The following is a 12,303-nucleotide window of genomic DNA, read 5'->3' on the forward strand; positions in this document are numbered from 1 at the left end:
GATCCTCTCAACTTTCAGCCCATCTATACTGCTAGTCATTCCCTAGTCAGAAGGTTGTGTAGTAATAGCATGAGTAGTAAGTTAAAAGACGTGCAGCTCAGGGACCTTCTGCTGAGGAAAATAAGGCAAGCTCTTAGTTCCTCTTTCCCTTCCTCAATACAAACACAGAGTAAAAGTATCAGGAGATCACTCAGCATTGTTAGGACTGGTCTTGTAACTACTATTAACCACAGAAGAGGCACAAAATAGGTCCATGGGCCATGTTTCTCAAAACAGGAACCTAATAATGAAGTAAAACAAAATTGTTGATCAATAAAAGAGTGTTTTTATATGTTCCCAATACAATTTGCAAAAGAGACAGAGTTGGATATTTGGGTATCCCAAGCCAAATAGTCTTCACATAAAGAAATACGACGTATTGGTGTATGTGTGGACATTGTTTCTTCAACTGAGAAGTCGCACAATACAGCCTGTCCAGGCTACATGTTAAGTTAGCAATACTTTCTGTTGTGTTGATAATTCCTCCCTTCATCTTTCTATTGATTTTCATTGACACTCTGAAAAGAAGGTCACTTTTCTCTTTTACTCAGAACTATCCGTGTAAAAATCTCACACATCTTATTACCAATATCCTTCTAATATGCCCACTGACAAAGTGGTTTAGTTACTTAATGTAAGTAGCACTGAAGGCGAAGACCAAGTGTACCAGGGCCATTCTGGTGCCCAGATCATATGTGTTTTAATGGGTATAAATTAAAACTTCCTTACCTTGTTTGAAATGCATTGGCACTGGTTTTCATATTCCTGCTTTGCTGGGAGATATGCAGTTATTTTACTAGCAATTGAGGGTACCAATGAAGAAGCAGTACTTCCAAAGTCATCCTGTTCCAGGCACTGAAAATCCAAAAGAGAAATGAAAATATTTTGACATTGCAAACACTGACTCAAACACCAAATTAAGGAAGACTAGGATCACTTGCAAGAACTTTGTCCTAATTAACCAAAAGTTGACACTAGTCAAACATTTATCACAGCTCTGTCCTTTGATTTGGTCCCCAGTTGCACTGAAAACTCTCTAGAAATGCATTAAAATACTGATTTTTTATGAAACATTCTGAGTGATGAGAAATTATGAAGTTATTAGAGGTAACTTTATGACAAGTACAGTACTACTAAGTATAATAATTGCATCACATAATAAAATAGTTTGTACAAATAACATCTCCATAAGTGTTTTGGAAAGAAAATTTAAAATAAAATCATGCAATTTAAACTTTTAAAACATTATTTACTTCAAAAAATAGTGATAAAGACATATAAAAGTAATTTTCAGAGTCAGAGTAGTAAAGCCTTGCATGCAGTCAACCCCAGTGGGATTACAGCACCACATATGATTCCCTAAGCACTTCCAGGAGTCCCTCCTGAGTACAGAACTAGGAAGAGTCCCTGAGAACCATCAGATGTGACCAACCACTTGCAAGTAATTATTTTTGTCTAAAATGGAATATGCTAAATCTGAGTATATCCCACTCAAATTCACTGTTAAGAAAGAAATCTCTTAAAAAAAAAAAAGAAAGAAATCTCTACTTTAACAAAAACGTAAAAAAAAAAATGTGGCAGGGCTCTACCAAACAGAGCTCGGGGTACTAGATCATCGCCAATAATTCTTGGTAAACCATGCCAGTGGTTCTCTTTAGAGCCTGAGAATGTGGTGGTACTCAGACTTAGGGTACCATAGACCACCAGAGCCACCAAGTGGTTCTTGGGGGCAGCAATGGGGTGGAAGGAAGGGGCAGATCCTGGGCTACACCTGGTGATACAGAAGCCATACAGTCCAGGAAATCAAATCCTTCTGCCCTAAATACTATCTAGCACCAGGTGATGAATTTTATACTCTTCAGTAATCTAAACAAGATAATCACTATGTACTAAAAATTGGATTACAAAAAATCTTTTGTAATGAAGTTTGTTTTTTTATAAAAATAAATGGAAGAATCTGAAGAGGAAAAACATCATCTACCACTTATCACTGTGTTTTCCAGCTCAATTATGCAAGTACATGTATTTGTCATTTCAAAGTTCTGAACTTACCAATTTAGGGGAATGGAGTCATACATAACATCCTACACAATAAATTAGATACACACGGGATAATGCTATTAGGATATAAAACTAAGATTATTACTCACTATTTGTTTCATTAGAATGAAACAAAATGATTACACAAACAATTCATATATTCCATATTATTTGATAAGATTTTCTAACCAGTTTCTGATTCATAGTTCCCAGTCAGATAACTAAGACCCAATTAGGGTTCACAATTGTGCTCTGGGTAGTTAATTCAGTAGAGTAGTTTGGAGATTTAAATGTCTTTTGAAAACACTTCTCAGACTTCATTATAAAACTGTCCACACTCTCCAAAAAGAGCCTGAAGGGAATATAAAATGTACAAGTAAGGACTCCTCCCCACATACAAACACTGGTTTTGATTTGACACATATTCAGTTAATTAGCTCTCAAATTTTTAATCACATTTCTCATTTATTTTCCACAAATGTTTCTAATTTTCTCCTTCTCTTCATATTTTCTCTTCATTCCTGATATAGTCATGAAATTAGATGCATCAGAAACAAAAAATCTAATTAATAGTATATACTTATATATATATAGAGAGAGACTATTTGAATAAATTTCACCTTTAAATATGCTATAAAATTAATAAAAACATGTCTGGATGAAATTCTAGAACAGAGCTATAATTTTAAATAAGTATACTAACATTTTTCTGAATTCAACCCATTTTTAAAAATAATAGTGTAAGAATGCACTCAAATGACTTTTAAATAATTATTTATATTTCAAGTAATACTTTCTAACTTCTAACATATGAAGTGCTTCTAATTCTTGTTATGCTTCTTTAGGGGAACGATAATGTTCCCCAATATAATTTTCAGTAGGGAAATAAGCACTTTATTATCTTTTCATACTTGGAAATCAATTCCTACCTAATCTTTACTTATTTTTAACTTTTTTCTCTTTTTCAGCTACATAGCCAAGAAACTTCAGAATCTATGGGTCAGCCTCACATGCTGGGTGAAAAGGCAGCTCAGATAGAGAAGGGACCACCAAGTAAAGGGTGCTTGGAGGTCCAGCTCAGGATGGCAGATGTATGTTGAAAGTAGACTATAGACAGAATGATGGCCTTTATTGCAAACCACAACACCCCAAAGGAGAGAGAGAGAGAGCAAAAGGGAATGCATCACACAATAAAATAGTTTGAACAATTTTTATTGTACACAGAGGCAGGGTGGGGGAATTGGGTGTGAGTGTTGGGAGGGATACTGGCATCACTGGTGGTGAAGAATGGGCACTAGTGGAAGGATGGGTACTCAATCACTGTATGACTGAAACATAAGCACGAAAGTTTGGAAGTCTGTAACTGTACCTCACTGTGATTCAATATAAAAAATGAAAAGGAAAAAAAGGAAATGGATTTTTAAAAAAAGTATCTATAGGTCAATGCACTTGGCAGCAGCTGTGGGAGGTGGGCATGGCTGTCAGGGCTTTCAGAAGAACAGGGACTTGGGAGGAGGCTACCTACCTGTACACTGAGAAGACCCCAGAGTTCTCAACCTGGGACCAGGCTGATTTTTGCTTTTTAAAACTAATTTCCAAGTAATCTTTTAGAAACACAATTAAAATGTTTCTTTTTAATGATGTATGAGGTCACTTCCTAGAATTATCAAACATTTGTATCAAAAATGAAATATCCTCAAAAGATTTTCCTCATAATTCAAGTTAGAAATGATTACCGTGTGATGGCACAGTAATGACTACTGGTTAAGAATATCATGTTTAGATAGAGCAAAACATCAGACTGCTACTTTTCAGACTGTGAAAACAATTCTTTTAAGAGTCCAAAATTATCTTTTGTGATATTTGTAGAGTTATACTTAACTGTCTTTTATTTTATTTGAAAGGAGGGCCATGAATTGGGTAGTATATATGCTTTATATATATAATCCAAGATATATGAACAAACATAAAATTTTGAATGATTTAGGAGTGCTTTTAATCAGTTGTCAATATTATTTATCAAAAACCAAAATAAACAATACAAGCTTATATTATTTTTTAATTTTTTGTTTCGTTTTGAGGGCTACACCTAGCAATCCTTGTGACTCCAGGTAGGGGACATGTAAGATAAGCATACTAGCTGTAGTACTATTTCTTCAGTACCTTAAGTTATTTTTTCAGTTATTGAATTACTAATGATAATTCTTAAAAATTGTCTATCCAAGGCCTATGCTATTAGTTAATATGTCATTAAGTCAAGAAATGATGTTTTGACTCTCTGTATGAACAAATCATAGGAATATAAGGATTTTTCAATCCCAATCTTCAAATCCTGGGAAAAACTGGAGGTTCAACTGCTAATTGTTAGTGAAGCAATCAACTGTGCCTAAGTATTAGAACATCCATAAAAATTTAAGTAAGTTTCAGTAAGCCTCAAGTTGGTTGAATATTTGGAGATTTGGGGAAAATGGCATACCTAGAGTAGCACTGCCACTGCTCTCCCATTGTTCATCGATTTGCTTGAGCGGGCACCAGTAATGTCTCCATTGTGAGACTTCTTGTTACTGTTTTTGGCATATCGAATTTGCCACAGAGAGCTTGCCAGGCTCTGCCATGTGGGCAGAATACTCTCAGTAGCTTGCAGAACTCTCTGAGAGGGACGGAGGAATCGAACCAGGTTGGCTGCATACAAGGCAAATGCCCTACCTTCTGTGCTATTGCTCTGGCCCTTTCATACCTAGAGTATAAAAGGAAAATCTATGCCTTCCTCTCACTTTCTTCCCCTAATACATCTTTTCTAATGTCTGGTGCTAAAATATATTTTGTAATAAATTAGTGCAATAGAAAATAAATAGATTTCTTCTATTCTATGTGCCACAATAATAAATTAGCTGAATCTAAGGAAGGGGTCTTGGGAACCTCTGATTTATAGTCAATTAGTTAGAAACTCAGATAGTAACCTGTATCTATAACTCTCATCTGAAGATAAGGATGCCTTAATCTGAGCAGTCTTGGGATATCTCTAGTTAAGGAATGTCAGGATTGCTTGTTGGTGTGGGGAACTCTTCACATGTACTCATACTGAAATTGATTCAAGAAATTTTCCAAATATAATAATATTTAGTGCTATAATACCTATAACTATTACAGTAGAAGTATACATATAGAAAGTACTCAATTTAGAATTTGATTTTTAATAGAAGTTAAATATAAGAAACTAATAGTTGTACAGTTAGGTTAGGGATATTAAGAATTAGAAGCTAAGAAATTAGTTTTATATTTTACTGGTGGCAGAAATAACAAAGTTCTTGAAAAAGAGATGAGTAGAGGGCATGAATGTACATTATTCATGTTTGTTAGTTCTGTTCCTTAGTTTAAGGTCTAGCAGAGAAACGTTTTGAATAATATTTAATGAAAGAAAGCAAGTTATTACACAAAGTAATTCAGTAAATTACTGATGGACTTGAGATGGGAAAGGCAGTGGGCATGATAATGCAACAATCTTTGAAGAAGGAAAGATGAGATTTGGTGGTAATGGGAGAAAAGAAAAATGTGAATGAAAACTATGAATGATCGCTGACAGATGAGAAGAGTCAAAGAAGTATAAGGAGTTATGATCCTAGATTTAAAACCCTTGCAACTGAAAAATAATGATGCTTCTGTCAAACATAATTTAGAGAAAAAGGCATAAATTCTCTTTTACTTATGGTGAGTCAAAATGAGTATAAAATTCAGGACAATACTCTGAGATTAAAATTGTGAAAAGAAAGTATGGGAAATAAGTAAAAGAGGTCTCCTTCTTAGATGAAACTATTATCCTAGTTGTAACAAAATTTACTCAGAACTGCCCTATATCTGGACTCTACAGACCTAGAAAACAAAAAAAGATAATTGGGGTTTTACACTCTTCACATGCCAAGGAAAACAACTTACCTTAGTCTCTGATATTTCACAACATGTCTCTTGAGCTACAAATCCTGGGTCACAGTAGATTTTAAGTTGGTGAAGCTCAATCTATTTTAAAATTAGCAATAAAACACATGATTAGTTTTTTAGAGAATTATATGTATGCACTTAAAACCTGTGGTAGTTTACATAGAATGAAAACCACTGGTACAAATTAAATTACTGATAGATATTTAATTTATGCTTCATTATTTAATGGACCATTTGAGAAAAGGTATCAGTTATTGAGAGAGATCTATATACAAATAAAATCATATAATGATGCAATTATAAGTTCTGGCTATATGTTTTAAACAACAAAAAGAAGCATTTAATAAAAGGCAGATGTAAGGCAAGCCAACAAAATTAAGACATTACAAAGTAAAAAATTCTGAAGTCAAGTCAAAGGAATAAGCACCTGACATAAAAGACATTTCCCGGGTCCTATTTGAAGCACAGAGAGAAATTCATGCTCTCAGTATGAAAAACATGGATTTTATCTAATACTTTCAATATTATAATGAATTAGAGCTGACTGGGACACAAACATTTTACTAAAATAATTGATTTGCTCCTTCTTCTATTTACTAGTTCATCACTTCACTTGATCACTTGACATCCCTTTACTCATAGATTTGCTCGAGCAGGCACCTGTAACGTCTCCATTCATCCCTGTCGTGTGCTAGTGTAGCCCAATGGCATCTGCTCGTTCTAGGAACAAGAAGAGCCTCAAACCAATCATTCAGGGTCTTGATGAAGTAGTCTGACCATTTTGTAGGTGGGCGGCCATGCGATCTTTTGACATCCTGTGGAATCCACTTGGTAACAGCTCTAGATCAGCGGTCGTCTCCAAATCGTATTACGTGTCCAGCCCATAAGATTTTTGGTGCCTTGGCAAATGAGACAACGTCCCTGATTCTTGACCGTCAACAGAGGTCAGAACTCCAATTCTTTCTCTCATATGAGTGAAGCGTGATACTCCAAGCTAGCTCTTTTGATTCCTCTTTGGGATACCCGAATAGCATTCTCATCCTGTTTTTGTGGGGCTCAGGTCTCTGCAGCATATGTTAATGTAGGAAGAACAGTAGAATAGAAGAGATGTGCCCAGAGCTGGAGGTTCTTCATCCTCTTAGCTATTTCTTTGATGCTCTTGAAGGTGTTCTAAGCCACTCTCTTCATCCTGCACAACTCAGGTGCCAGGTCATTCGTCATGTTGACTTCTTGACCCAGGTACACATAACTGTAGCATTCGGAGATGTTCATTCCAGTGAGAGTGAATAGAACATCAGGAACAAGACTGTTTCTCACAAACATTGTCTTCGTGAGATTCAGCTGAAGTCCTACATTTCCACACTCACTGTCGAAGTTGACCAGCATTTGTGCCACTTGCTAATGTTAGGTCTTATTAGAACACTGTCATCAACAAAGCGGAGGTGGTGTAGTTGCTGACCGTCTATCTTCGCTCCCGTTCCTTCCCATTCCAGTAGTTACATGATGTTCTCGAGGGTGGCACTGAAGAGTTTCGGTAAAATAGTATCACCTTGCCAAACCCCTCTCTTGACGTCAATGATCACTTCTTTGTAAAATGCTGAGATCCTGGTAGTGAATCCGTAATACAGCTCACGGAGGATCATGATGTATTGAGTTTGAATGCCCTGTTTGGCTAGAGCTTTGATGACCTCTTCCATCTCAAAAGAATCAAAGGCCTTCTTTAAATCAATGAATGTTAAACAGAGTGGCATCTTGAACTCCCGAGAAACCTCAATGAGCTTGGTTAATCACTTAATCACTTAACTTCCCGTTAGTTGTCGATTTGCTCGAGCGGGCGCCAGTAACGTCTCCATTTGTCCCTGTCGCGTGCTAGTGTAGCCCAATGGCATCTGTTCGCTCCGGGAACATGAAGGGCCTCAAACCGATCGTTCATGATCTTCAGGAAGAAGTCTGACCATCTGGTAGGTGGGCGGCCACGCGGTCTCTTGACATCCCGTGGAATCCAATCAGTAACAGCTCTAGTCCAACGGTCGTCTTTAAATCTCATTACGTGACCAGCCCATCTGATTTTCGACACCTTGGCAAATGAGACAGCATCCCTGATCCTTGATCGTCGACGGATGTCAGAACTCCGGATTCTTTCTCTCATTTGAGTGAAACGTGATATTCCAAGCATAGCTCTTTCTATTCTTCTTTGGGAGACCTGAATGGCGTTCTCATCTTGTTTGCGTAGGGCCCAGGTCTCTGAGGCATATGTTAATGCAGGAAGAACAGTGGAATCGAAGAGATGTGCCCGGAGCCGGAGGTTCTTCGTCCTCTTAGCTATTTCTTCGACGTTCTTGAAGGCGTTTCAAGCCGCTCTCTTCCTCCTGCGCAGCTCGGATGCCAGGTCATTTGTCATGTTGACCTCTCGACCTAGGTAGACATAGCTGTTGCATTCGGAGATGGTCGTTCCATTGAGAGCGAATGGGGCGTCAGGAACAAGGCTGTTTCTCATAAACATTGTCTTCGTAAGATTCAGCTGTAGTCCTACCTTTCCACACTCACGGTCAAAGTCGGCCAGCATTTGTGCCGCTTGGCTGATGTTTGGTGTTATTAAAACAATATCATCAGCAAAGCGGAGGTGGTGTAGGTGCCGACCATCTATCTTCACTCCCATTCCTTCCCATTCCAGTCGTCGCATGATGTTCTCGAGGGTAGCACTGAAGAGTTTCGGTGAAATGGTATCACCCTGCCGCACCCCTCTCTTGACATCAATGATCACTTCTTTGTAGAATGGTGAGATCCTGGTAGTGAATCCGCAATACAGCTCACGGAGGATCCTGATATATTGGGCTTGAATGCCCTGATTGGCTAGGGCTTCAATGACCGCTTCCGTCTCAACAGAATCAAAGGCCTTCTTTAAATCAATGAACGTTAAGCAGAGCGGCATCTTGAACTCCCGAGAAACCTCAATGAGCTTGGTTATTGTGTGGATATGGTCGATGGTGCTGAATCCTTTGCGGAACCCTGCTTGCTCGCATGGTTGTCCTTCATCTAATGTTCTGCCAATCCTATTCAGGATGACTCGAGTGAACAACTTGTAGATGACAGACAATAGGCAGATCGGGCGATAGTTGCCAATGTCATGGATGTCTCCCTTCTTGAACAGTAGTACGGTCCTGCTGGTTTTCCATTGGGACGGAACCTTGCATTCAGACAGGTAGCGAGTGAAGAGCCGAGCCAGTGTATTCTTCTATAAAGAAGACCACACCTTCTACAAGATCATTGTGGGTGATTTTAATGCCAAGATAGGACCGAGAAGATCAGCTGAAGAACTTCACATCGGGACCCATGGCCTAGAATGGAACGAACAGGGTGAGAGACTGTCAGAGTTCATCATGTCGACCAAGACCATCCATGGTAACTCACAGTTCCAGAAGGCAGAATCTAAACGGTGGACGATTCCACAACGAAATAGACCACATCATATTCAATCGACGGTTTTGCCTGACTGATGTCGCTGTTGTCCCAAAATTTCGAACGGGATCGGACCACCGTCTCCTTCGTGCAAAATTCTACTTCACAGAGCGGGGAGAAAGGGCTGCAAAGTTCAAAAAGAGAACTCCCAGAACGACCACCAACTGGGAACTCTTTGGTACTATTGCGGCAACATGGGAAGATGCCATTGTTGACAACATTGACGAGGAATACAATCGACTGGTTCAGCACCTCCATGAATGTGCGAGGAACGCCAAGAGAGAGATAGCCACAAAAAGTCGCCTATCTTCGAAAACTCTTGAGCTAATTCGCCAGCGTGGTTTGGCGCATGCCTCAGGCAACCGCAAGCTAACGTCCGAGCTTGGTTATCATGTGGATATGGTCGATCATGCTGAATCCTTTGCAGAACCCAGCTTGCTCGCATGGTTGTCCATCATCTAGTATTCTGCCAATCCTATTCAGGATGACTCGAGAGAACAGCATGTAGATGACACACAACAGGCAGATTGGGCAATAGTTGCCAATGTTGTAGACGTCTCCCTTATTATACAGTAGTACAGTCCTGCTTGTTTTCCATTGGGACAGAACCTTGCATTCAGACAGGTAGCATGTGAACAGCCGAGCTTGTGTATTGATAAATACTGATTGCAGGTTCTTCAGGTGTTCAGGTCTGACCTTGTCTGGGCCTTGTGCTGTTTGCTTCTTTACCGATGAAATATTGTGTCGGATTTTGAAAGGGGGAATGTTGGGAAAGACATATCGATCCTGCGGAATTTGGTATGTGGGTAGGTGGACGTGGCTGTCGAAGAGAACTGAGTAGAAGTCATGGATAGTCTTCTCCATTGCCCTTCTGGAAGATGTGATAGATCCATCAGGATGTTGGAGAGCAGTCATCTTGGTCTTTTAGTTGGTGAAGGACAGGCAGTAGTTGCGAATGCTTTTCCCTGCTTCTGATGCATCTGCCAGCACTGCTGCTCTGCTCTCTTTGAGGTCTTCCTTTATTGCTTCTCTGCATTGCTTTGTGAGCATGGAGCTTGTGGTTGCCTGAGGCTTGCGCCAAGCCACATTTGCAAATAAGCTCAAGAGTTTTCAAAGACAGGCGCTTTTTTTTTTGGCTATCTCTCTTTTGGTGCTCCTCACACAATCATGGAGGTGCTTAAGCAGCTGATCATATTCCTTGTCAATAACAGCATTTTCCCGTGTTGCCACAATAGTGCTAATGAGCTCCCAGTTGGTGGTCATTCTGGGAGTTCTCTTCTTAAACTTTGAAGCCCTTTCTCCCTGCTCCGTGAAGTTGAATTTTGCATGAAGGAGACAGTGGTTCAATCCCGTTTGGAATTTTGGCACAACTGCGATATCAATCAGGCAAGACTGTCGATTGAATATGATGTGGTCAATTTCATTGTGGAACCGTACACCAGGAGACTCCCATGTCCAACATTTAGAGTCAGCCTTCTGGAACTGTGAGTCACCATCGATGGTCTTGGTCGACATGATGAACTCAATCTGTCACCCTGTTCGTTCCATTCTAGGTCATGGGTCCCAATGTGGAGTTCATTGGCAGATCTTCTTGGTCCTATCTTGGCATTAAAATCACCGACAATGATCTTGTAGAAGGTGTGGTCTTCTTTACAGAACTTCTCCAGCTCCAGGTAGAACTTCTCAATTCCTCCTTCATCATCATTAGGGACTGTATCGAAAGCACAGCAGGTAGTATGTTTGCTTTGAATGCAGCTGACCCAGGTTCGATTTCCAGCATCCCATATGATCCCCCGAGCACCATCATGAGCAATTCCTGAGTGCATAAGCCAGAAATAACCCCTATACAATGCTGGATGTGACCCAAAATTCAAAATAGAAAACATAAATAAATAAAACTAAATCCAACACCAAAAAGTAAAATAAAAAAACAAAAAAAATCCCATGAAGGCAAAGGGAGGGAAGCTAACAAGCTATTCTGAGATTAACAAAATCATATTAACTCATGGAAACATATTAAGAACTCCAGGATCTAGAGTAAATAGTACAGCAGGTAGGGCTCTTGCCCTGCATGTGGGAAACCTAGGTTCAATCCCTGTTGCCCTATTTGGTCCCCTGAACCGATTAGGAGTTATCTCTGAGCACAAAGTAATGAATACACCCCAAAGCAATCCAAAAAAAGTATTAAGAACTCCAGATATCCTGTGGAGTTAAGAGCAGTCTATAATTTGCAGTCAATGGCAAGTCCTATGATGAAACACTATTCTTTAGCATTTTGTAAGGTTATTGAATTCAATTTCTAATTATAAAGTTTAAATAAACTTATGTTCTAATGGAGTACCAGGAAGTAACATACTCAGATGCAGGATGAAGAACAAAGGTTCCTATTAATTAAAGTGTTTTGTATGAAAAACTAATTTATCATCATAATTGTTAAAAAAAAAAGTAGACAATATTGGGTTTTGGAGCCATAGTACAGTGGGTAGGGGACTTGCCTTGTACGCAGCCCCAAAACAAAATGAAACAAAACAGCCAACAATAATTGAAATTATATTATGTGCATCCATTTTCTAAGAGTTTCTTATGAACCATTTTACTAAAGTGAATATAGGTTATCAATCTTTTATTGATTAGAACTTTATCAAACATTCATAACATCAAAACAACTTTCAGTCTAGTTTAATCATGCTTTTTTCTTCATTAGATACTTCAGAATCATCAACACAATCCTTTAGAAGAATGTTTAAGGTCAAGCCTATGCTAATTTTTCATATAGAATGAAGTTTTTTAAACAAGTCCTTCTATGAGTTATGAGAGAGAGCACAGGGG

At 38.8% G+C, this 12,303-nt stretch overlaps 1 protein-coding gene across 1 annotated transcript in view; it reads right to left on the minus strand.

The window, feature by feature from the left end:
- Nucleotides 1-12,303, minus strand: part of COL19A1 (collagen type XIX alpha 1 chain) — a 381,848-nt gene that overhangs the window by 284,391 nt on the left and 85,154 nt on the right. Inside the window, exons 7-8 of the mRNA XM_056109815.1 lie at nucleotides 6,013-6,093; nucleotides 769-894 (exon numbers count right to left, since the gene is read on the minus strand). Of these exons, the coding sequence (XP_055965790.1) occupies nucleotides 769-894; nucleotides 6,013-6,093 (207 nt within the window). The remainder of the gene's footprint in view (nucleotides 1-768; nucleotides 895-6,012; nucleotides 6,094-12,303) is intronic.

The sequence above is a fragment of the Sorex fumeus genome, unplaced genomic scaffold (assembly GCF_029834395.1).
Source record: "Sorex fumeus unplaced genomic scaffold, SorFum_2.1 ptg000008l, whole genome shotgun sequence".
Taxonomy (NCBI): Eukaryota; Metazoa; Chordata; class Mammalia; order Eulipotyphla; family Soricidae; genus Sorex; species Sorex fumeus.